This window comes from Lissotriton vulgaris, chromosome 8, assembly GCF_964263255.1.
Source record: "Lissotriton vulgaris chromosome 8, aLisVul1.2, whole genome shotgun sequence".
Taxonomy (NCBI): Eukaryota; Metazoa; Chordata; class Amphibia; order Caudata; family Salamandridae; genus Lissotriton; species Lissotriton vulgaris.
The window spans coordinates 1393902621-1393927755 of record NC_141696.1 but is presented as its reverse complement, the minus strand read 5'-3'; the positions used below and the strand labels follow the sequence as shown (position 1 = coordinate 1393927755).

At 52.4% G+C, this 25135-nt stretch overlaps 1 protein-coding gene across 2 annotated transcripts in view; it reads right to left on the bottom strand.

Annotated features, from left to right (window-relative positions):
• Window positions 1–25135, bottom strand: part of LOC147698808 (E3 ubiquitin-protein ligase TTC3-like) — a 1930429-nt gene that overhangs the window by 1018939 nt on the left and 886355 nt on the right. For both annotated transcript variants that reach the window (XR_015299370.1, XM_086935404.1), the window contains exon 27: window positions 21786–22106. Coding sequence is in view for 1 of the 2 variants with exons in the window: in XM_086935404.1 (XP_086791530.1) it covers window positions 21786–22106 (321 nt within the window). In the remaining variant the exon portion in view is untranslated. The remainder of the gene's footprint in view (window positions 1–21785; window positions 22107–25135) is intronic.

Below are 25135 nucleotides of genomic sequence, written 5' to 3'. Positions count from 1 at the left end.
TCCCTGGCACCGATAGAGTCGAAGACTCGACAAAAAAGAGTGATCAAAAAGTTCAGTGAAAAATTGACTGGGAGTAGAGCTTCTTCCGGATCTGCGCTAGCTGGCGCGGAAAAAAGAAGAACTGACGTCAGCGTGCATGGGTGGCGTCTAAGTACTCCGACAACGTTATTCCGGCGCTCACGACGCCGACGACGGACGCGGAGCCGCAGGCGACGCCTACTGACGCGCAGGGGTATTGCTATGCAAAAAAAATCCGGATCCAGTCTGACGCCTGGGGATATTCTAAGGTAAGGAATCTATCACTAACGTGTCTCTTTCAGATTCTTGTCTAGGTGTTGAGTGATTATTGGGTTTTTCTTTGTATGCGGCATCAGATTTGCTTATGTCATTGCCATCTAGTTCAGGTCTTCGGACTTGCCCTGAACCCAGGGGGCTCAGCATGTGGGGGTGATGTGCCGCCTCCGATCGGTCTTTATTGGTGTCACTGGTTATTTGTGGTGGTAGTGCGGTTGACGACATTGCACTAGTTTTGCTTGTGTGCATTGTGAGGTTTTCCAGTGAATATTCCAAGATACTATCAGTGATTCTGTTCATAAAATCATATGAGTTATTGTGCTTTACTAGCTCTTGCTCCCGGCCATGGGCGCCCACGTTTATATGTACTTGTGCTTGCGTTTGAATTATGTGCTTATTGTTCCCCTGGTTCGTTGGCCTGATGGCCTCTTGTGCTGTTGGCTTGATCATGCTTGGTACTTCTTTTCCAATGATATGCCTGATAGCCTCATGTGCTGTTAGCTCGGTCATGCTTGGTCCTTCTTTTCCAACAATATGCACTGTGCTTGACGTGGAGTGAGGCGAAAGATTTGATTTATCTGTGATCATCTGTGTAGTTACTTTGCACGGTGTCAGTGGTCTTTGAAAACCATTTGGCGTAACTGGCATTGAGTACATAGCCGCGACTGAGTCTTTCAAAAACGTGAATTTGCCAGTTGATTTCATTGAGCCAAATATTGAGTAGATTGGTGGAATTAGTGAAGCTGTTGATAGATTGGTTACACTACTCTGGGAGGTATTATCGTCTGTTTTGAGTTTGTTTTTCCGCTTCGTGGGTTGTGGCGGATTCTTTCGTGTCCTGCCGGACCTCAATATTCTGAGGGGAATTGACTTGGGCTGCCCCTTGCTGCCAACGTGGCTGATGTGACTTGAGCTGCCCCTTGCAGCCAATATGGCTGATGTGATATCATTGTGCTTCGGTCTGGGTTATCACTGGGTTGTCACTGAGCCAATCTCCCTCCTCCGCGGAGCGAAGAGCCTCACCTTACGTTACTTTGCGATCCCAGGCAAAAGCAGTGAATTTTTATTTTATGCTGATACAATTTGCAGTTGTATGATGTATCACACTCTTTCCTTGCACTGACTGCGCCCCTGACCCCCTTTGCAGGGACCCACTAGATAGATGTCAGTATGGGGTCGTAGGCGCAGTGAACGTTTGGTGATGACAGGTGGTGCGCGGGGCAGTGGAACAAGCCGTGAAGCAAGCAGGAGTGGGAGGTAGTGTGGGCCAGAACCCTCTTTCTATCCTCCTTGCCTCTTTGCCTCCTTGCCTCCTTTCTGGCCACCACAGGTCGCACTTGCACCTGCACTAACCCCTTGCCACTTATACTAATTTTACACTAACCCTTGCTACTCTGTCCCACGCTGGCTCTCGCTGTCGGCGAGGTCGGTTCCAGGATCGGAGTCAACAGGCCTTGGCAAATGCAACCCATGCGGCAAGTAAAGATGGCATCTGGTGCGGACCAGGAGGGTCCGGGGTACTTCTGCTTTGCAGGGAAGCAAGGGCCAGTCTGGAGCAACCAGACCAGCAGTGTAGTTTCAAGATTTCGTCGTCTAGGAGGCCACTAGCCAGCCGGCAAGTGACCAGACCATGCGTCGAGTAGCAATCAAGCGGAAGAGCCCCACACAGATCTCGTGGATGCTGGAGGGCTGGTCTTCGGTGCAGGAGCTGCTCGGGGCTGGGGCTTCTCAATCCCCAAAGCACTCACTCGAGGGTGCCTCAGAGGTCGTGCTGGAAGCGAAGTGCAGTTTCTTCAAGATGGCCGGTCCCACGTGTCTCGTCGCACCCACGGATCTCAGCTGTGCTGCAGATGTGAGTTGAGGTCGGAGAGGTCTGAAAGTCCGGGTCTCGTCGGGCTCTGAAGTCTGGTTCCGCCAGGAAGGACGACAAAGTGAACCGCTAGGACGCTTGATGGTGCCTGCAGATGTATGGTGCCTGCAGATGCAGGGTGGTCACTCCTTGGCCACAAGGGAGATTTCTTCAGTCTTCTGTGGAGCAGAACGTCGAAGTCCAGAGTTTCTTCTTTGTAGAGTTGTTCAGGATAATCTAATTTGGAATGGGACTGGCTCCTACCTTTATCCTGCTAAAGGGAGCTGTACTAGCGACTAGGTCCCTCCCATGGGTGGGACCAGGAAGGGGGGTGGTTACACCCCCTATCCTTTGTCAGGTTTCGCGCCTGAGCTGCGGCTGGAGTGCCCCAGCAACTGGTTTGAACCGGGGTATGCACAGGGACACCTTGTGTGCCCCAGGCATGTCTCATTCCTTTCAGCCCTGCCTATCTCGATACACAAAGTCCTGTCTGGGGTGGTGCTGGCACCTCCCCAGGCAGGAAACCCTTTGTCCAGGCCTCCCTTGCTGGAAGGACTCCCAGCAGCAGGAGGTCAGACTTTGTCTGTGGCAGCAGCATCCATTTTATGATGCTGAGGTTCGGGTTTATTTTAACCGGGGTTCTGTACATGTCGTGTCCCACTAAAAGGGTGGAATGCTACCCCCGTCGCCAGAACTGGCGAGGGGGTAGTATTCCAAATCGTATGACACCTTACTCAACATGTTTTGATAATGCCAAACCAAAGTTAGCAATACCCGCGAGGATTATAATGCACTTAAGAGTATATGGTATGGCACTATCATGGAAACAGCTGAAGGACATGGTTCCGAAAGCTGCAGACAGGCTCAGCTCATGCTAGAGTACCATCTCACAGATTTTCAAGCATTCTGCCTTCAGGATTGATAAGGCCTGCCATAGGAGTGACTTATAGGAATATATGTGTCCATTTTGGGTTAGATATAGGTATACTATATATAAGCAAGGGGTGATTACACCACCTTGCCCCAGCTGAGTGATCAGCCAGTTGTGTCATTTTGGATGGCCAGCCAGGGGTGGCAAAAGATATGCTGCAGCCCCTGGTGGGCCTTGGATGCACCTATGCCCTGGGTACCTATAGTACACTGTACAGGGGCTGATAAGGTGACCCAATATCCAATTGGAGATGTACCTAGGGTACATGAAGTCCATTTTAAAGAGGGAGCAGATAGCCTGGGGCCCTGATTAGCAGGATCCCAGGCCAACTAAGTCGAAAACCAGCTAAAGACTAGGCAAAAAATCTGGGGTAACCATAGTCAGGTATCCACCTTCCTACAGATGCTTATTGCTGAATGTGGGTCTTACATTGGCACTGATGAGGGGAAACCTTGGCCCACACACTTAGAATGTGCAAAGCTGAAAAAATAATGAAGGGACACTATCACAAGAAGTGCTGCATGACGCCATATATTCTTGTTGGCGCACAATTTTGTCAACTCTTCCTTATAATGTCATCCCCTGCTGCATAATTCCAGCATCCTTACTTATACAGTGTATAATGCCATTTTAAAATAATGACTTGCATGTTCACAGTAGGTTGTGTTACTTCTTGGGACTTCATGGTACAAGTCATGATTCAGCACTGTGCCAATTGTGTGACTCTCGGGTCTCACAGACAACTGCTGCGATCACATTAAAAACAAGCATTGGCCGTGGTGCCGGGCCATGAAATACAATAATAAAACCAGGTCCCCTTGGGCTCTCCCCGATGCCCAGCGCAAGAAAGCCTACAAGATGGCGCTAGGATGCTTCCCGCGGCTGAAGAGGGCAGTCCTCACATGCTGGCAGCCGGGCAGCAGCTGGCAAACTGGCGCACTAAGAAGGGTGGGCTGTCATAGTGCAAAGGGTCCCACAGTTCTTATCTCCCTGCGTAGCTGCTGTCTCACCTTCTGGTTGGCTAAAACCGGAAGTTCGGGAGCGTCACATCGTGGGGCGGAACTTCCGAGGGAAGCCCACGGAGTGGCTTGCCTAGAGAAACTGCGGTGACGCGGGGCTCCCAGGCCTGAGGGAAGCCCCGCGTGTGGTGATGCGGGTGTGCGTGTGTGCTGGTGTGCATGTGCGGGTGTGTGCTGGTGTGCATGTGCGGGTGTGCGCGCGCGCTGAGGCTTGCAAGGGAGAAAGGAGATGAACAGTGCGTGACTAAGTCACATGGTGAACACGCGCAACCCGATCCTGGCCTGCGCGTGCCCGTCTCCTTTGCGCTGGAATCGCCAGGTGCGAGACCTAAACAGGACCATCGGCAAGGGGCTGAGAGGCAGGTGCGCACCCGGGCCCCTGGGAATCCCAGAGGGCAGGCCCAGGTTCTGCCGTTCCCTGATTCAGAATCGCCGGACTTCACAGAGGTCTGACTGACCCTCTCCCTAGTAATCTGGAGGAAAACTACCCCCCTTTCTTGTAATCCGTGCACAGGAGGTGACAGAGGGGGCCCAAGGCACGAAAGTACCCGACTTCCTAGAGCCCTCGCTGGGATCATGGAGGCAAATGGCACCTCATCAGGACTTCCAGGGAAGTCCGGCAATCTGGTCACCCCAAAGGAAAACATTAGGTGCGACCAGATAGCCGAGGGGATCGGTGCGACCAGATGGCCGAGGGGAAAGGTGCGACCAGATGGCCGAGGGGATCGGTGCGACCAGATGGCCGAGGGGATCGGTGCGACCAGATGGCCGAGGGGAAAGGTGCGACCAGATGGCCGAGGGGAAAGGTGCGACCAGATGGCCGAGGGGAAAGGTGCGACCAGATGGCCGAGGGGAAAGGTGCGACCAGATTGCCGAGGGGAAAGGTGCGACCAGATAGCCAGGCACGAAAGGGAAGCCATCTGGTCACTCTGTGCCCCAACGAAAGAGTGAGCGGGCGATGGGGAATGGGGGATCGAAGGACTAGGGCCCCAGCTGGGCCTGAGCCATTGAGGCTGCGAGGGGGACCCGACGGGCCCTCTGACCTGGGGTCCGTGGACACCTTGACAAGCAGGGGAGGCCTGCACGGGACCGACATACCCCTGTCCTGGGCCCTTGGTGGAGCAGCAGGCCGGGGGTTCGGGGCCCAAGGCCGGAGCACCCGACCCGGGGCGCAGCGGGTCCCTGGACCCAGCCGGGCCCCAAGCCCAGAGGCGCAGGGGACACCTCCCCGGGCCCTCCGGACCCCATCCCAGGCACACTGCAGGCTGGGGGACAGGGCCCGCGCACCCGACCCAGGGCCGGGAGGTGCCCCTGGACCCAGCCGGGGCTCCCAGGCCCAGAGGCGGAGGGGAAGCCTCCCCGGGACTGCTGGAGACCATCCCGGGAACCCTGCCCCGCGGCAGGACCGAGGACGGAGCCTGGGGTGGGGTAGGCCACCCTGCCTGGGGCGGGGTAGGCCACCCTCCCTGGGGCCCTCAGGGGCCCCGAATGGAGCTCCTGAACCCAGCCAAGCAAGGGGAGGCTCACCGGGCACAACAGAACCGCGTCCCAGGCCTTTGGCAGTGCAACAGGCCGGGGGACTGGGCACAGGGCCGAGCACCCGACCCAGGGCCCGGCTGAGGTCCCTGGATCCAGCCAGGGCTCACAGGCCCAGAGGCGCAGGGGAAGCCTCCCCGGGCCCGAACTGGGCCTTTGGCAGTGCGGCAGGATGGGGGACAGGGCCCATAGCCAGAGCACCCGACCCAGCTGGGTTCTCAGGCCGAGAGGCGCATGGGAAGCCTTCCTGGCACCCTGCCACGCAGCAGGACCGAAGACGGAGCCTGGGGTGGGGAGGCCGCACTCCCCATGCTCCTCAGGGGCCCCGGCCGGAGCGCTTGAACCCAGCCAAGCAAGGGGAGGCTGCCCGGGCACAACAGAACCACGTACCAGGCCTTTGAAAGTGCGAAAGGCCGGGGGACTGGGCACAGGGCCGAGCACCCGACCCGGGGCCCGGCCTGGGCCCCTGGAACCAGCCAGGGCTCCCAGGCCCTGAGGCACAGGGGAAGCCTCTCCGGGCTCGCTGGACCCCATCCCGGGCACCCTGCCACGGGGCAGGACCGAGGACTGAGCCCGGGGTGGGGAGGCCGCCCTCCCCGGGGCCCATGGACCCAACCCATCAGGGGGAGTCTCCCCGGGCCCGCTGGACCCCATCCAGGTCAGCCTGTCACGCAGGCAGGCCCAGGACCGAGGGGACCCTAGCCGCGAACATGCCCGACCTCCTGGAGCTCTTGCTGGGATCGGGGAGGCAAACGGCCCCTCACCGTGACTTACAGGGAAGCCCGGCCATCTGGTCACCCCATTGGAAAGCATTGGGTGCGACCAGATGGTCGAGGGGAAAGGTGCGACCAGATGGCCGGGACCGAAAGGACTCCCATCTGCCAGCCCGAGCCTTCCCACCTGCCCACGAAGGGCTCGGGGGCTCCGCTTCCCCGGGGCTCGAGGAACCCCAGCTGGGCCTCAGGCACGGGGAGGATCACCAGAGCTCTCGGGCCCGGACACCCGAGGGATGACTGCCTGGGGCCCATGGAGCCCGTCTCAGGGACTTTGCCACGCCGTTGGCCAGGAGGAGGGAGCCCCGGATGCCTAGGGAGGTGTTGTCCGGGCATAGCCCATCTGGTCCCAAGCAGAGAACTGCCACCACTGGAGGGGTGCCCAGGGATACCCTGCCCCTAGTAATCCGGAGGAAGGCTACCTCTCTGAGAACCCGCGCGCAAAGAGTGACGGAGGGGACCCCAGGCGTGAACGTGCCCGACCTCCTGGAGCCCTTGCTGGGATCGGGGAGGCAAATGGCCCCTCATCGGGACTTCCAGGGACGACCGGCCATCTGGTCGCCCCATTGGAAAGCATTGGGTGCGACCAGATGGCCGAGACCGAAAGGACTCCTATCTGCCTGCCCTGAGCCTTCCCGCCTACTCTGAGACCCCGGCTGGGCCCCCAAGACGGAGAGGACCACAAGAGGGCCCGGACGCTCGAAGGATGACTGCCCGGAAACCATAGAGCCGTTCGGGGCACTTTCCCATGCCGTAGCCCTCTGGACGGAGGAGAGGTGTGGTCCAGGCATAGCCCATCTGGTCTCCAGCAGAGAACCGGCAGCCCGGGAGGGGTGTACCGGCATACCCTGCCCCTAGTAATCTGGAGGCTACCCCTCTTTCTGGGTACCTGTGCGCACCGAGTGAAGGAGGCGACCCAGGGCACGGTGGAGTCTGACCTCCTGGAGTCCTCGCTGGGATCGGGGAAGTGAATGGCTCCTCATCGGGACTTCCAGGGAAGCCCGGCCATCTGGTCGCCCCATTGGAAATCATTGCATGCAACCAGATGGCCGAGGGGAAAGGTGCGACCCGCTGGCCGGGACCAAAATAAAGCCAATCTGCCTGCCCCGAGCCTTCACGAGAGGACCCTTGTAGGGATCCAGGGTTTCAGGGCTCAGGGGGGCTCTGAAACCCCACACTGGTGCACCTTACCTCTTTCAACAACAGACGCTAGTTGAGGTGAAGTAGAAGTCCGCTTGGACGATGACTTCTTCTTGTGCTTCTTCACAGAGTGTTCAGATGACCTCGAATGGGAGGAAGAGGACTTCGGGCTCAGTGAGCGATCTCACGACCTCCTCTTCTTCGAACGGGATTGCTACCTCCTCGGAGTCTCGCTAGACTGTGTTGACTGCCGGGCCATGAGCAACTTCGCCGGGCCGCAAGAAACTTTATCGCCCGCTCCTCAAGGACTTTGGAGCCATCGCCCGGCAGTCTGAACAGGACTTCAAATCGTGGTCGCGTTCAAGATACCACAGACATACTCAGTGGGGATCGGGAACCAACATCATGCGGGAACAAGTCATGCACAGTTTAAAACCTGTCTTCCTACCCGACATCCCTCGCACACGAAGCTGTCAAAAATATCGACAAAAGTTGAGAAAAGCATGCCAAAAAGCGGCAGAGGGGTAGCTCTTCCTGGATCGGCGCTTAACTGATGCACACTACCCTACCCCTCACCCACTGATTCGTACACTGTTCCCACGGTCCCATGTTCCCACAGTTTGTCTGGTGGCTTCGCATTGTGGCGCGGAAAAGTTCTCTGAAGAAAACTGACGTAGGTGCTCTGGGGTGGGACTTATGAGACCTCGCTGACCTCACGTTATGTTATGTTATAATTTTGTTAAGCGCACAGCTGCCCCAGCGAAGGGGCGTCCCGGCGCCGTCAGTCTAATTGTACAGAATAACAAAAGCTGGCCAAAGAAATCACAGTCCCTAAGACAATGGAAAGAGGAAGGTTTTAATGGCTTTCCGGAAGGTAAATGTGTCCTCTATGCCACAAATGGAGACTGGCAGAGAATTCCACAACTTAGCTGCCAGGAGCCGGATTGAACGGCCCCCGGCACGGCACAGTTTAATCCTAGGTATAATTACCAGATGTTGTCCCAATGAGCGCAAGCTACGTTGGGGAATGTACAAGGTTAAAAGAGGCCGCAATACCTCAGGACTTTTACATTTCAGGATTTTAAATGCCATACAGAGTGCTTTAAATTGGATTTGTGCGCCAATCGGAAGCCAGTGTATGCCTCTGATTGTGGCTCTGGCAGAGCATCTACGAGGGAGTCCAACCAGTGATCGAGCTGCCGAGTTTTGGACTCGTTGGAGTCGCAGGATCTCGGCTTTGTTTGCGCCCAGAAGCGGCACGCTCGCATAGTCCAGGCGTGATAAAATCGTAGCCTGGACAATAAGCTGCCGAACTGGCACGTTGAAGAACTTCAGGATGGGGTGGAGACCTCTCAACAGGCCCACGCAGGTCGCAGCACCTTCTTCGTGTGGGTCTGAAAATTGAGAGCCGCATCCATCCACACTCCCAAGTTCTTAACCACTGGCTTTGGTGTTGGCATGGTACCCAGCGAAGCCGGCCACCAGTGCTCATTCCAGAGGGAGCTGTTTTTCCCTACCAGCATCACTTCCGTTTTGCTAGCATTGAGCTGCAAACAGTTGTCAGCCATCCACTGAGCAACTGCTGCCATCCCATCTCTGAACCTAGTGGCTGATATAGAAGGCCCTTCAGCTTGGGTGATGACCAGCTGAGTATCGTCAGCATACGATACCAGCGTTAGGAAATCTTTTGCCACTACCGCAAGAGGTTGTACGTAAAGATTGAACAAAGACGGGCTCAACGCAGAGCCCTACGGAACCCCCTGGCCGATGGAGTGGGCTTGAGATAGAAACGGTGGTGCAGACACCCGGAAAGATCTGTCTGTAAGGAATGCTTGAAGCCATTCCAAGGCCCGGCCCGTGATCCCTATTGCCTCCAGGCGATACAGCAAGATGTAATGAGACACCGTATCAAAGGCAGCGCTAAGATCTAACAGAATAAGCGCTGCACTCTGACCTGCGTCAAGAATCGTTCGTAAATGCTCAGTGGCGGCTAATAGGGCGGACTCGGTACTGTGACCCGGTCTAAAACAGTTTTGCGACGGATCCAGGATATCATTGAGGTACATGTACCGAGATAGCACCTTGTTCACATGTGCCTCTGCAAGCTTAGCTGCCCACGGAAGCAAAGAAATCGGCCTGAAACTATCTGGTATAGATGGATCCAGTGTGGGCTTCTTAATGATAGGGGAACCCCAGGCCTGTTTCCAGGCCATGGGGACTCTGGCCGATGCAAAGGATAGATTTAGTATATGGCCTAATGGCTGCTGAAAAAGCGCCAGTGACTCCATAAATTGCGCCGGCCTCATGGGGTCTGACAGAGATCCCGATTTGACCTTCATACAGAGTTTAACAAGTTCTTCACAAGAGATCTCTGGTATAGCTGTCAAAGTAGAGACCCCATCTCGAACACTGACGGAACTCGGAACTGAGGAGTGTTGCGAAAATGTTTTGTAAATTTTTTGCACTTCATTTACAAAGAAAGAAGCGAGTTCTTCGCATTGCTGTGCCGATTTTATATAAGAACCAGAGACTCTGTTGCTCTTCAGCTCCTGGACAATCTTAAAAATGCATTTCGTAGGGTTGGAGCTAGCGCTAATTTCTTCGGCATAAAACGTAGCACGTGTAAAACAAATCATTTTATGATAGTGTTTTAGTTTGGCCAGGTAAGTATCTTTATCACCATCTTTATAATTCCTTCTCCATATCCGTTCGGCTCTTTTGCAGTCCTTATTTTAGGGCTCTCAGAGCCTCAGTGTACCATGGATTGGAGACCGACCCACGCCCCCTAACCCATTTAGCTGGAATAAAGGCATCAAGTACCCCCCCCCCCCCCCAATCCAGTCACAGAAGGAGGTGTATGCCACCTCAGGATCAACCAAGTCCCCCAAGGGAAACTCTCCCAGGAAGGCATAAAAGTCCTTTAGTTTAAGTTTGTGCCAAGGCCTTTTGAGAACCAAAGTGGTCCTATCAATCCTAAAAGGTTCAGCTATCTTCAAGCTGGCTTTAATCAGGTAATGATCTGTCCATCCCATAGGCACAGGCTGGGCTATCTGCACTACTGGGATGTTAGAAAAGATAGGGTCCAATATATGTCCTGCTGAATGGGTGGCATCGTGTACTAATAAATCAAGCTGAAAAGCTGCTAAATATGCCAGCAGATTACAAACAGCCGGATCCAGTGTCTGATCAAAATGGAGATTCAGGTCTCCCAAAATAGAAAAGTTAGCAGATCTCACCACTGATTAGCTAACCAACTCTAACAGAGCTTTGATGAACTTGGACCCGGAGGTCGGTAGATATAGAGCCCAGAAAATGTAAAATGCGGGCTTATTTCAAGCCTGAAACGGGCACATTCACTACCACATAAGTTCTCTACCACAAAGGAGCAAGGATACTGCGCTTTATGTATAACTGCTATTCCACCTCCCCTAGAGTCCCTGTTAAGAGTCTTAATCAAATACCCTTCCGGAAGAGACAGACCAAGTATCCCTAGCATATCGTCTCGCAACCAGGTTTCACAGATGTGCGCAAACAATGCCTGGGCGGAGTCGCGCGATGCTGCCCCCGGCGTGCAGGGATGCTGTGGCAAAAGTTGTCCGGATCCAGTCTCACGCCTGGGTGTCATTTTACAATAAGGAATATCCGGCTACAATCGGCTCTACCAGATGCACAAGTTACTTACCTTCGGTAACAATATATCTGTAAGAAACAGTAGTTAGTATTAGATTCCTTACCTTAGAATATCCCCAGGCATCAGACTGGATCCGGAAACATTTGCGTAGCAGTACCCTTGCGCGTCGGTAGGCGTCGTCTGCGGCTCCGGCGCCGGGATGACATCACCGGAGTACTTAGACGCCGCCCTCGCGTGCTGACGTCAGTTCTTATACAGAGCTTTTCCGCACCAGAAACGCAGAGCCATAATAAAAACCAACACTGGTGCCAAGAAACTAGGGTCCTGAAAGGGGTGAACCGTAACCCTAGATATCGGTTCGCGGAACGGGGAGGATGGGTGGGGCGGCAAGGAATCTAATACTAACTACTGTTTCTTACAGATATATTGTTACCGAAGGTAAGTAACTTGTGCATCTGAAAGAAACAGGTTAGTATTAGACTCCTTACCTTAGATTAGATACCCCAGCAATACCAACCCCGGTGGTGGGTCTGCGAACCAATGATCACACCAGAAAGTCCTGGAGAACGGAACGGCCAAAAAAGCCATCTCTCCGGACTTGGCTGTCCAGGCAGTAGTATCTGGCGAACGTGTGCAGCGAGGCCCACGGAGCTGCCTGACAGATGTCCTGCAAGGGGACTCCCCGAACCAGGGCAGTAGTAGCCGCCATGGCCCGAGTGAAATGCGCACGGGGTCTCACAGGAGGCTCCATTCTAGCCAGAGAGTAACAAGCCTTGATGCACAAGACGACCCATCGAGAAATGGTCCGCTTGAGCACCGCCCGACCCTTCTTAGCGCCCCCGTAACCAACAAAGAGTTGGTCATCCACCCGGAACTGGCGTGTGCGATCCAGATAGAAAGAGAGCGTACGTTTTGGGTCCAGACGGTGGAGCGTCTCTTCCTCTTTCGAGGGATGTGGAGGCGGAAAGAAGGTGGGCAAGGTGATGGACTGCCAGATGTGGAATACTGTGACTACCTTGGGCAGGAAAGAGGGTCGCGTCAGCAACACAACTTTGTCCAGATGGACAGAAAGGAAAGGAGGTTGAGAAGAAAGGGTTTGGAGCTCACTCACTCTCCTGGCAGAGGTGATGGCAACCAGGAATGCAGTCTTAAGAGTAAGGACACGAAGAAGACCGTTATGAAGTGGATGGAAGGGAGAACAAGGTTCAAGTCCCACTGAGGCATCACGAAAGGAACAGGAGGGAACATATGAGTGATGCCCTTCAAAAACCTATTTACAACTGGGGACTTGAACAAAGAGGGCTGATCAGGGAGCCTTAAGAAGGCGGAAATGGCAGAGAGGTAGCCCTTCAGAGTGCCCAGAGCAGAGCCCTGCTGGGCAAGAGAAAGAAGAAAGAAGAAAACTTCTGAAAAAGGGGCAGAAAGGGGATCCACAGCCTTCGATGTACACCATGCCACAAATTTGATCCACCTGCAGGCGTATACCGATTTTGTGGAGGGACACCTGGCAGCCAGAATCACATTGCAGACTTCAGGAGGCAAGTCAAATGGCCTCAACTGCCACCGCTCAATCTCCACGCATGTAAGTGGAGACTGGACAGGTTCGGGTGGAGGACTGTCCCCTGCTGCTGTGACAGAACGTCCTCCTGAAGAGGCAGACGAATCGGGGGATCGACAGACATGCTGAGTAGCTCGGGATACCAGTATCTTCGTGCCCAGTCCGGAGCCACAAGGATGACTTGAGCCCGGTCGCGCCCGATCTTCTGCAGCACTCTGGGCAGAAGTGGTATAGGCAGAAAGCCGTACAACAGACCGCAGCTCCTCCCGCGACGAAAAGCGTCTCCGAGCGAGTGCCGCCTTGGAAATTCCAACGAGCAGAACTGATGACATTGCGCGTTCTCTTCTGTGGCGAATAGATCTAACCAAGGCTCTTCCCACCGCTGAAAGAGGCCTTGCGCCACGTCCGAGTTCAGACGCCATTCGTGATCCATCATGCACCAAAGGCTGAGTTCGTCCACCCTGACGTTCAGGGAACCTGCCAGGTGTTGAACCACCAGGGTCACGCCCTGATGTTCCAGCCACTGCCATATGCGCAGAGCCTCCTGGCATAGGGTCCATGACCCCACCACGCCCTGTTTGTTGCAGTACCACATGGCGGTGGTGTTGTCCGTGAACACCTGCACTACACTCCCCCGGACAGGGAGGAGGAATTCCTTCAGTGCAAGCCGGATCGCCCGCAGCTCCAGAAGGTTGATGTGGGGACGGGACTCCGTCGGAGACCAGAGGCCTTTTATCTACGCCTCTCCCATGTGGCCCCCCCAGCCCTGGAGGGACGCGTCCGTCACAACTACGTGCTCCGGTTGGTGTAGGGAGAGGGATCTGCTGCTGACCCAATCGGGGTCCGTGAGCCACCACTGCAACTGTCTTGCAGTGCCCTCCGAGATCAAGACATGGTCGGACAAGTTGCCTTGATGCTGGGCCTAATGAAACTTCAGATTCCACTGCAGAGCCCGCATCCGCCACCTGGCGTGATGCACCAGAAGGATGCAGGAGGCCATCAGCCCCAGAAGCCGCAGCATCAACCTAACCGAGATTCGGGATAACGGCTGAAAGATCGGAATCAGAGCTTGAATATCCCGAACCCGCTGTTCAGGAGGATAAACCCGAAACTACGCCGAGTCTAGAACCGCTCCGAGGACCTTCTGAGAGGGACACAGGTGTGACTTAGGCACAAGGACTTGGCCGTAGCCCTGGAGGCTTAAAGCGCTCAAGTGCACGGTCTGCCTTGTCGCCAAAGAGGCGACGGCCATCAAACGGTATGTCCATAAGGCTGTTTTGGACATCAGCCGAAAAGTTGGCGGGACTCAGCAAGGCGAGGCGACTAATCGACACCGTAGTTGCCATCGCCCTGCCTAGCGAGTCCGTTGTATCCAGTCCACACCGGATGGAATACCGTGCCGCATCTCAACCCTCCGCAAGGGCTTGGGCGAGTTTAGTCCGGGCCTCCTCCGGACATTGTGGCAGCACGTCCGCGACCGTGTCCCACAGAGTGGGAATAACGGCCCAAGAGGCACGCAGTGTTAACTGACCGCTAACCCAAACTCAGTGAGAACAACATCTTCTTACCATACTGTTCGTACCTCTTGGATTCCCGATCGGGGGGAGAAATCTGGAATATGTCTGAGAGTTAGAGGCCTGTATGACCAGGCTCTCGGGAGTGGGGTGGGTGGACAGGAAGCAAGGGTCGCCCGGAGCCGGGCGCCACGATCCTATCTACAGGGGGACCTGTGGCGGGCCTGGACCAAGTGCCGAGAAGAACATCAGACAAGGCCTCATTAAAAGGCAACTGAGGCTCCGTAGAGCTTGCTTGCGGTTTAAGTACCTCAGTGAGGAGGTTAGTCCTCATGGCCGCGACAGGGAGTTCAAGGGATAAGGCCTTGGCCGCTCGCGTCAACACCACACTATAGACAGCCCCCTCCTCCGTAGCCACGGTAGGAGGGGAGACAAAACCAGTGTCTGGCGAAGTGTCCAAACAACTCATCCCCTAGCTCACCTGCCCAGTCCTGATAAGACTAGCACTCACGTGCCAGCGGGTCCTCAGACCCCTCCCATTCCGCCTCGCCACCCATCTCCTGGTACTCAGGGTCAAAAGATGGAGCCAGATCATAGAAGAAAAAGTCTTCTCTCGACATCGAATGTGGCATTGCGCGGCGCCGCAACCGGGTCGAGGGGGAACCGGGGACGACGTCGTCCGTGGCGACACCCTAGGGGCCAGGGCCGGCGGGGTCGTAAGGTCGACCGGCAACGACCCGGATCCGGAAACAGATCCAGCGGGGCCCTGCGGCACCGGGACTGAAGTCGCTGACTGCGCCGGGGCCGAAGCACCCGGCCCGGAAGGCGCAGCGGAACCCGACTGAGGAGTGAGCGACCTCATGGCCGCGAGGAAGGCATCGATCTCCTCCGGCGTCGCGTTCTGCCCAGGGACCGGCGGGTATGAAGCAGGCCGCGACGCCTTCGGAGCCGCGTGGGCGGTGTCGCCCGAACGCCCGGTGCGTCGCGCGAGCGTCGGGGGGAGTCTGAAGAGCGGTATCGCTTCGACTTCTTGTGCCTCTTACCTGAGGATTTGGAGCCCGAGGAGTGGTGCCGGCTCTCCGAGCTGTGATGAATTCTGCCCCGATACCGGTCCCTCGACCTCCTTCCGGACCGGGACCTCGAACGGCGCGGGCCCACTGCCGGAGCTCGAGGCGCCTGCGGGACAGCTCCCGCCTAGCCTTCGACGTCAAGGCCCGACAGTCGGGGGCACGACTTGTCATCGTGGTCAGGCCCCAGGCAATGTAGACACCGGCGATGGGGGTCGGTAACTAACATCAGTCGGCTGCAGTCGACGCATGGCTTGAACCCGGGCATTCCTACCGGCACCGTCGGAGGTTCAGGGTGCCCCTAAATACTAAATTTAGGAGCGTTACAGGTAGGGTAAGCGCAGGGACTTTGGCCCAGTATATACAGAACCACTTTCTTACATTATAGGATTGCCTTTATGTGTTGGTGAGAAAGATACAAAAAGTTGTTTAGTTTTCCTAAAAGTTTTTATTCTTTAAATGTAGATAGGTCTTTTGACGTCAAGTGTATTAAGAGCCCATTCTGCTACTGAGTCTGCTTGAGGAAAAAGGACTGGCAGCTGAACAGACTGCTTAAGGTGGAAAGCAGAAACTACTTTTGGCAGGAATTTGGGGTTTGTCCTAAGAACCACTTTATTCTGATCTATTTGCAAAAATGGTTCTTGTATGGTTAATGCCTGGAGTTCACTAACGCTCCTGAGAGATGTGATCGCTATAAGAAAAGCTACTTTCCATGTGAGAAATTGTAATTCATAGTTATGAAAAGGTTCAAATGGGGGACCCATGAGCCTTGTAAGGACAATGTTAATGTTCCACTGAGGAGAAGGGGTAACTCTGGGAGGAATTATCCTTTTAAGGCCGTCCATGAATGCTTTGATCGCAAGTACCTTGAAGAGTGACTAGTGTTGTCTGTCTTGTAGGTTAGCGGCTATGGCGGCAAGATGTAATCGTATAGATGTGTATACCAGATTACATCTTTGTAGATGCAAGAGGTAACAAATAATGTTTTGTATTGAGGGATCTAGTGGATTCATTGTGTTATTATTGCAATAAATAACGAAACTTTTCCATTTAGCTGCATAGCTGCCACTTGTTTCATCATCCTGAGCTGGCTAAGGAAAATCTTATGGATGCTGCCGTCCGACACCCAGAGGTCCGTAATGAACGCCTTGGTGACCTCCCAGTTGGACTATGGTAACATACTTTACCTGGGGGCAACCAAGGCTGTCACCCGACGGCTGCAACTAGTTCAAAACGCCGCGCGCACGTCTGCTCTGCGGATGTCGAAAAACTGACCACATCACAGAACGCCTCCGCGAGCTACACTGGCTTAGAGTTGAGAGTCGCTTGAAATTCAAGGCATTGAGTTACATGCACAAGATCAAGACTGGGACTGCCCCTACTTACTTACAGTCTCTTGTTAAGATTTACGTCCCTTCTCGCTCTCTCCGCTCTTCTTTACAAAATTTATTTTCTGTGCCCAAGTATAGACTATCTAGAATGGGTGGCAGTTCCTTCTCGTTTTTAGGGCCTAGACTCTGGAATTCCCTCCCCCTTGACATTCGTGCTGAGAACTGCTATGCTCGCTTCCGTAGAGCCATCAAAACCTGGCTCTTTAATCAATAACTTTTATTCGTAAGTGCATTGTTGCTTTCTGTATTTTTTAGCGCCGGGAAACCCTTTAGGGTAGCTGTTGCGCTTTATAAACCTAATAAATAAATAAATGAAATAAATAGCACGCTCTTGTGGTTGGACATCTAGCTTATTTAATGATATTCATACAGTATGGCGGTAGGTTGAGGTAGCCAAACTCTAAGACTTCAGGAGCCAGATCGCTAGGTTAAGTTGAGTTGGATCTGGATGCCTTATTTCTTCATGGTTCTGTGTGAGAAGCTTTGGAGAAAGGTGTAACTTCTGATGTGGAACTACTAAGAGTTCCAGCAGGGTTGTGAAGCATGGTTATCGTGCCAATGTGGGTGCAACTAGGATCATTGTGAGAGACTGTTGTTGTGCACCAGTAAGGGAATAAGCGGGAGAGGCGGAAAATCGTACGCAAATCTGCCTGGCCAGATCATTCATATTGCATTGCCTTTGGACAGTGGGTGTGGATACCTGGAGGCGAAGCTTGGGCATTTTACGTTTAAATGTGTGGAGAACAGGTCTAGGTCTGGCTGGCCCCACATGTGAAAAAACAGATGAAGAACTTGCAGATGAAGTTCCCATTCGTGGATGTGTTATCTCGGACGACTGAGCAGATCCGCAATCTGGTTATGTTGCCCTGGAAGATGGTCTGCTAGAAGATATATTTTTTGAGGAATGTCCCATCTCCATATGCTTTGCTCTAGGCGTGAAAGCTGCAGAGTGTGTCCCCCCCTGTTTTTGTATATAGTACATTGCTATCATATTGTCTGTCTGGACGAGGACAGCTTTGTGTACAAGGTGTACTTGGAATGATTTTAGTGCAAGAAAAATCACCAGTAATTCGAGGTGATTGATGAGGAGCGTTCTTTTCTGATGGGTTCACATACCCTGAATGGTGTGGTCTAGAAGATGAGCTGCCCTGCCGGTGAGCGATGTGTCTATTGCAAGCACTATCTGTGGAACCGGGTCTAGGAACGGCCGCCCTTTGGAAAGATTTTGTGCGTTACACCACTGCAGAGAGCGATGTGTGCGGATGTCTACCAACACCAGAACTGTAAGCTGACCTTGAGTTTGGTTCCACTGACGTGCTAGGCACTCCTGTAAGGGACGCATTTGGAGTCTTGCATGATAATAATATGCTAGAGGATATCATTCCTATTAGTTGCATAAACACTCGAGCTGAAAGTGAGTGTTGAGGTTGAAAACTTGTTATGAGAGTTTGCATGGTTGTCATTCTGACTGGATTGGGGTATGCAAAGGCATTGGAATTAACTATTGTGGCGCCTAGATACTGTTGGGTGTGGAGCGGTTGAAGATGTGACTTGATTAAGTTTATTGTGAATCCTAAGCGGTGCAGCAGCTGGATTGTTTGGTGTGTTGTGCACACAACCGCTGCGTGACTTGGCTTTTATAAGCCAGTCGTCGAGGTAAGGAAACACATGAATGTGTTGTCTTCGCAAGTGAGCTGCAACTACTGCTACACATTTTGTGAAGACCCTGGGTGCTGTGGTTACCCCGAAGGGGAGCACTTTGAATTGATAGTGCTGAAAGTCTACCACATACCGTAGATATTTCCTGTGAGCAGGGTGAATTGGAATGTGAAAGTAGGCGTCCTTGAAATCTAAGGTGGCAAGGAAATCGCCTTGTTGGTGTAATGGGAGGACCGGTTGTAGAGTGACCATGTGAAAGTGGTCAGGTTGTATGTACAGATTCAACAGCCTGAGGTCTAATAGTGGCCAGAAAGTACTGTCCTTTTTTGGATGAGAAAGTAAAGAGTAAACCCCTGTGCCTTGATGATGTATGGGAACAGGTTCAATTGCGTGCTTTTGCAATAGAGAGAGAACCTCATGTTTGAGAAGCGTGAGATGTTTCGTTGACATGTGACGCTGTCTTGGTCGTATGTAAGGAAGAGTAGAGGTGATTTCCAGGCAGTGACCAGACTGTATAATTTGTCTCACACACCTGTCTGGAATTCCAGACAAGTAGGAACTATGATAGTCTTCCCCTGACTGGAGTGGAATGTTCGTGGGGGCCTGAGTAGTAGGAAGTCACTGTTTTGTGGTAGGAGAGGAGTGGGTGTTATTACAGTGGTCTCTTCCTTTGGAGTTATTGCCTCTGTACACCCCTCTAAAATATCCTTTGCTAGAGGAAGTTTGAGTGGGGCTTTTGTATGACAAAGAGTTGTCCGTACCAATGGTTTTGAAGGCGTCCCTATAAAAGGAGCGACAAAAGGAGCCTCTAGTTGTTGGTAAATGTAGGGCCTCGTAGATTTAGCTGTGATTTTCTTCATCTTTTCCAAAGATGTATCTACAGTAGCCCCGAATAGGTGTTCTTGATCTTAAGGCCGATTAAGAATTTTTAGACTGCACCTTCTGTTTAAGACCAGATATGCGTAGCCAAGCGTGCCAGCGCAGTAAAATAATTGTGTTAACGGCACGAGATGCTGTGTCCGCTGCATCAAGTGCACATTTAATGGAGGTGTTGGTAATAAGCTTTCTCTCCTGTGTGAGGTGGTTAGCTTTTGCCTTGTATAGCTCTGGAAGATGTTGCATTAATGTCTCCAGTTCATCGTAATGCGCCTTATCGTACCTGGCTAGTAAAGCTTTGGCGTTAGAAATGTGCCAGTAATTTGCAGCCTGTGACGCAACCTGTTTACCAGATGCGTCCAGTTTTTTAGATTCTTTATCTGGCGGAGGGGCATCACCTCTTGTCTGGGAGTTTGCCCGTTTACGGGCATTTGTAACCACTAGTGAATCTAGAGGGAGCTGCCCCAAGATATAAGGTGGATAATTTGTAGCTGCTTTATATGTCTTAGCAACCCTGTGGTTGAGAACTCCAGCCCTGATAGGGTCTTTAAATACATCAGGGGCGTGTTTAATCATACCCTTGAGCATAGGTAAAGTACTTGTTGCACTTTGTGTCTGTGTGAAAGTCTCCAGCAGAAAATCTTTGTCCGAAGGGAGTGAGTGTAATTCTACCCTATGGTATTTGGCTGCTCTGTCTATGAGTTGCGCAAAGCCTATGTTGTCGTCTGGAGGGGGATGGCGTGGATGTGTATGAGTCTGGTTCAGGTATATCCGGGGCCTTATGATAATATACCCATGGGTCAGGTGGTGGAATACTCTGGATGTCATCGTCATCATCCCCTTGTGGGTCTCCGCCCACATCCCCATCCCCTAATGCATCCTCATCCTCCTGTGGTGGAGGTGAAGGAGGAGGTAGTGGAGTGTGTGCTGGATAAAGTGGCACAGTTGTAAGTGCTGGAGCGGGTGAGGAGGGTCTAAAAGGTGAAGTTGCCATGTCCTCTCTCTTTAAAGGTAGCTCAGGTGCTTCTGAGGTGTCCAATTTCCTCTTCCAACGTGGCAATGCTATCACCTGACCTGTAACATTGGTCAAAGTGGGGAGTCTTTCGTTTCGGACCTGGTGGATCTGGGTGAAACAGTTCTTCGGAGTCCTTGTTTCTCTTCGGTATAGAGGATTTTGTTTCAGAATGGTGCTTTGACTTCGTCTCTGTAGCTTTAGGAGGGGTCTTGGTCTCCTTATGCTTCAGTGGAGTTTTCGACTCCGAAATTTTCTTTGATTCAGACAGTCTTATGGGATTTCTTTGGGTCCGAGGGTTTGTTCTGGGTGTGTTTTGGTGACGAAAGGTTTGGCGTACAAGCCGTCGTCGGTGCCGATGTATCAGGGCGTGGCACTGTGTCTATTTTGGACCAGTGTTTCTGTGTCGGAGATTGTTTGTCGGTACTGATAAGCGGCTGGCTTGGTTCCGAGCTGCCGGAAGGCTTAACTTTAGGCTTCGGAGCCGAGACCGAGGGCGGGGCATCAGAAGCTGTATCCTGGTGTGAACCTGAGCCCGAAGGTGAAGGTGTTACCAGAGCCTTATCTTGGGTTTTTGTTGGGGCAGGTCCGTTGCCCTGGAGTAACAGCTTCGTCCTCAGCATCGGAGTGGTCTTCTTCTGAGACGCTGATGTCCTCATCTTCTGTTTGCTGTTGTTGTGCATCGAAGATGTTGTCCGGTGCCGAAGCAGTTGGTCGAGACATTAAGTGACGTCGAGCCCAATGATCATGTATGGTCTTTTTTGATCGGAAGGAAGCACACGCCTTGCAGTCTTTATCCTCGTGTTCTGGAGAGAGGCAAAGGTTACAGACCTCGTGGAGATCAGTGTTTCGGAATTTCGCACCACACAGGGGGCATTTTTTAAATGGAGTTCTTTCCATTGACTGCAGGGCCTCATGGCGCCGTTGGATCCAACGGCCCGCGTGAACGACTGGAATCGAAGTTGTAATGAATACTTTGGATAAGCGTCGAAGGGGGACGCTAACGAAATAATACCTTTGAGCGGTGAAGGGATGCATGTCGATCACCATATGCACCATGATCCCAAGGAGGAGTCACCTATCTCGTGACTACAAAGAACTTCTCACAAGACAAAAACAAAGTGCAAACATCCGAGCCCAACACCAGATGGCGAGCTATGCACACGTTTACAATCTAGAGCTCATATGCCTCGAACATAAAAGAACTGACGTCCGCGCGCCTGGGTGGCGTCTATTTAGGCACCACAATGTCATAACCGACGCTACCGATGCCATTTGCGTTACGCGGAGCCAAATAGAGCCACCAGATGTCGCGTGCAAGGGGTATTGCTCAGCAAAAGTTTACGGATCTAGCCTGACTCCAGGGAAATTCAAAGGTAAGGAATCTGCAGCTAGAAGTCTCTATCAGATAACATCAAAACAAAGCATACAACATAGAGGTGACAAGGTATTCAAATAAATCACTTTCTAAAAAACACTCTTTACAAGAAGTCAGCCTATTAACAATAGTACTTTTAAAATGGTAATCCACATACCTCTATCATTAATCTCTGTAAGCCAGGAGCGTAGTTTGGTGTCCACTTCAAAAAGCTGACTCAATATGTGAAGAAAGATTCTTGTCTTAACCTTATCACTTTTCTTCATCACATGATTAATAAGCATAGCCATAACTTCATATTGAGAAGAGTTGGTGGTGGTTGTGGAATACAGCATGTGCTCTTCCTGGTTTATTACAAGCCATGTGAATAAATTACTAACAAGCAAAGAGGTGTTGTGCACACCTGTTTTAATGAGCTCAGAATTTTCCTTAACAAGCTGCAGCATAGGGTCAGTACCACATATCTTCAGTGATGTGTCTGCTGGAACAAATTACATTGTTAAGAAACTAAGAATAGAAAACATGAATCAATCTGGAGTAAAGTTTATGACATACTGGTCATGCTTGTTAAAGGCATTTCAGATGTATCTCAACTGTACATAGCCAACTCAGTATGACTTTCTGAGCTAGCCAAAATAGCCTATCCATAATGAAAGAAAACATTTTTAACAACAAAGTATTGGCTGGGTGGCTCAATGTCCGTGCTTGCCTAATTATTTAAATTATTATTGAGGATTGAGACTGCTGGGTAAAGGAGATTTTCACTCATGAGACATGATGCAAAAATCAATTATATCTTCCACTATAAAAAGAAGGAAAAGTAGGAAAATATTGATACCAAAAAAAAAACAATATGCCAAGTTAAAAGTGTCTGGGGTTAAATGTGGTACACAAGGAATTTGTGCACAACCACTAACCTGTAACATAAAAGTTAATTTGTCTGGAACTATTAGGGTAAAAAGGAAAGTTCAGTAAAGCCCACTAACAGTTGATCATCCAATTGATGGTCCCTGGTCCGATTAATGTAAAAGCTTAGGCTCAAAATGGGGGAGCCACTAATTTTCCTTGGAAGGATGAAGCGAAGAGTAAAAAGACAAAGTAATGGATTTTCCAATGTGGAAGGGTGGGACAACCTTTGGGAGGATTGCAGCCTTCGTACAGAGAAGCAGTTTGTCTGGTGTAGGACTGCTGAATGGACAAAGCATGGACTTCACTTGCTCATCAAGAAGAAGAGACCTCAAGGAAGACCACAGTTTTCATACTGAACAGATTTAATAAGCAACTGTACATCAATTCAAAGGGAGCACAAATCACCAGAACAAGTTACTTACCTTCACAAACAATATATCTGTAAGAGAGATATATTAGTTAAGGATTCCTTACCTTAGAATTTCGCCCAGGATCCAGAGAAATTTTCTTCAGAAGTACCCCTGCACGTCGGTATGTGGCATTGGACGACTCTGCGTTCGTCGTTGGCGTTGTGATCACAGGAACCACTGTGAACTCTGGTTGAGGATGGGAGAGAGACCTGTTGTTGACCAATCCTGGTTTGTTGGCCACCACTGCAATTGCTGTGCAGTGCCCTCCGGGATCTGGATGCCAATGGGAAAGATTCCCCTGATGCTGTGCCCACTGGAACTTCAAGTGCCACTGCAGAGCCCGCATATTCTACCTGGCATACTCCACCAGCAGGAAGCCATGAGGCCCAGCAGCCTCTGAGTCATTCTGACCAAAATCCGAGATAGAGGCTGAAAGATCGCAGTCATTGCCCAAATATCCCAGACTCGCTGCTAGGGGGGATAAGCCTGAAACTGAGCTGTGTCCAGAACCGCCCGATGAAAAGGAGCTTCTGAGAGGAAATCAGGTGTGACTTTGGCACGTTGATAGTGAACCCCAGTAAATGTAAGAGGTCTACGTAGTCTGGAGGTGGGAGACAACAGCCTGGGGTGAGCTCGCCTTCAATAGCCAGTTGTCGAGATAGTGGAAGACTGGAACCCCTGATCTGCGCAGATGAGCTGCGATCACCGCCATCGCTTTCGTGAGCACCCAAAGGGCGTTGGTAAGGCCAGAGGGGAGCAACGTGAACTGAAAATGCTCTTGGCCTACAACGAACCGTAGGTGGCAGAACGAAGATATGAAAATAGGCGCCCTGCAAGTCCAACGCTACCATACAGTCTCCAGCGTCGAGGGCAGACAGGACCTGAGCCAGTGTTACATTTTGAACTCCTTTGGAAGGAAGCGGTTGGCGTCCCTGAGATCCAAGACAGGATGCAGGCCTTTGTCCTTCTTGGGTACCAGGAAGTAGTGGGAATAACAACCACAACCTACTTCTGGCACAGGCGCGTGCTCAATGGCTAGAGAGCCGTAACTTCCTGACGGAGAAGGGCCAAGTGATCCTCCGACATGGATGGAAAGCAGGTGGCATGGAGGAAGGGGTAGTCTTGAAGAGGAGGGAGTAGCCCCTTTGGATGATCTGGAAAACCCATCTGTCCAAAGTGATGTTGAGCCAGTGGGGGAGGTGATGGCGCATCTTGCCGCCCACTGGCAACTGGTGGCCCTGAAAAGTCAGACTAGGAGGGATTAGAGGCTGCTGCAGAGGGGGCTCTGGTGGACTGGCCTGCTCGCTGGCCCTCAGACCCACGACTCTGGGTCCCAATTACTCGACCGTGCAGAGGCTGGACAGCGTGCGCAGGTCTGTGGCTCCGGGCAGAACGTGGTGGGGCTCCCCTTCCATAGCCACGAAAGGGGCAAAAAGCGGACTGCAAGGGGTGGGAGGTGGTAGCGAGGCCCAAGGATCTGGCTGTAGCCCTAAAATCCTTAAAGCGATCAAGAACGTTGCCCTCTTTGTCGCCAAACAAGCGACGGCCATCAAAGGGCATGTCCAGAGAGTCGAATGGACTTCAGTCGAAGAGCCAGTTGACCTCAGCCAGGCGTACCGTTGCAAGGCTACTGATGTTGAAATCGTCCTGCCTAGCGAGTCAGCGGTGTCCAGCCCACATCGTATGGTGAATTTGCTGCATCTCTACCCTCAGCAACCGCACGGGAGAGCATGGAACGTGCATCCTCCAGGCACAGTGGCGGTACTTGTGCGACGGTGTTCCACACAGAGTGGGTGTAACGGCCCAAGAGACATGCGGCGTTCACCATCCGCAGTCCATAGCTGGCGGAAGAAAACATCTTCTTCCCAAGGTGATCCAGCTTCTTGGATTCCTTATCAGGTGGAGCAGTAGGGAACGCGCCCTTGGAAGTTGAGGTTTGGCCCACCAAGCTCTAGGGGGTAGGGTGTGGGAGAGGAAAATGGGGTCGCCCGTGGCCGGGCAGTGGCGTGGGCAATCATCCTATCCAAGTGCCCAGAAGGATGTCCGTTAGAGCCTCAATGAATGGCAGCAGGGGCTCCAAAGAGGCAGCTGCCGGTTGAAGCACTCGGTCAGGAGGTCCCGACGCCACTGTAGGAAGCTCAACGGTCAAGGCCTCAGCCGCCATATGCATCAACCACAGCATAAGAGG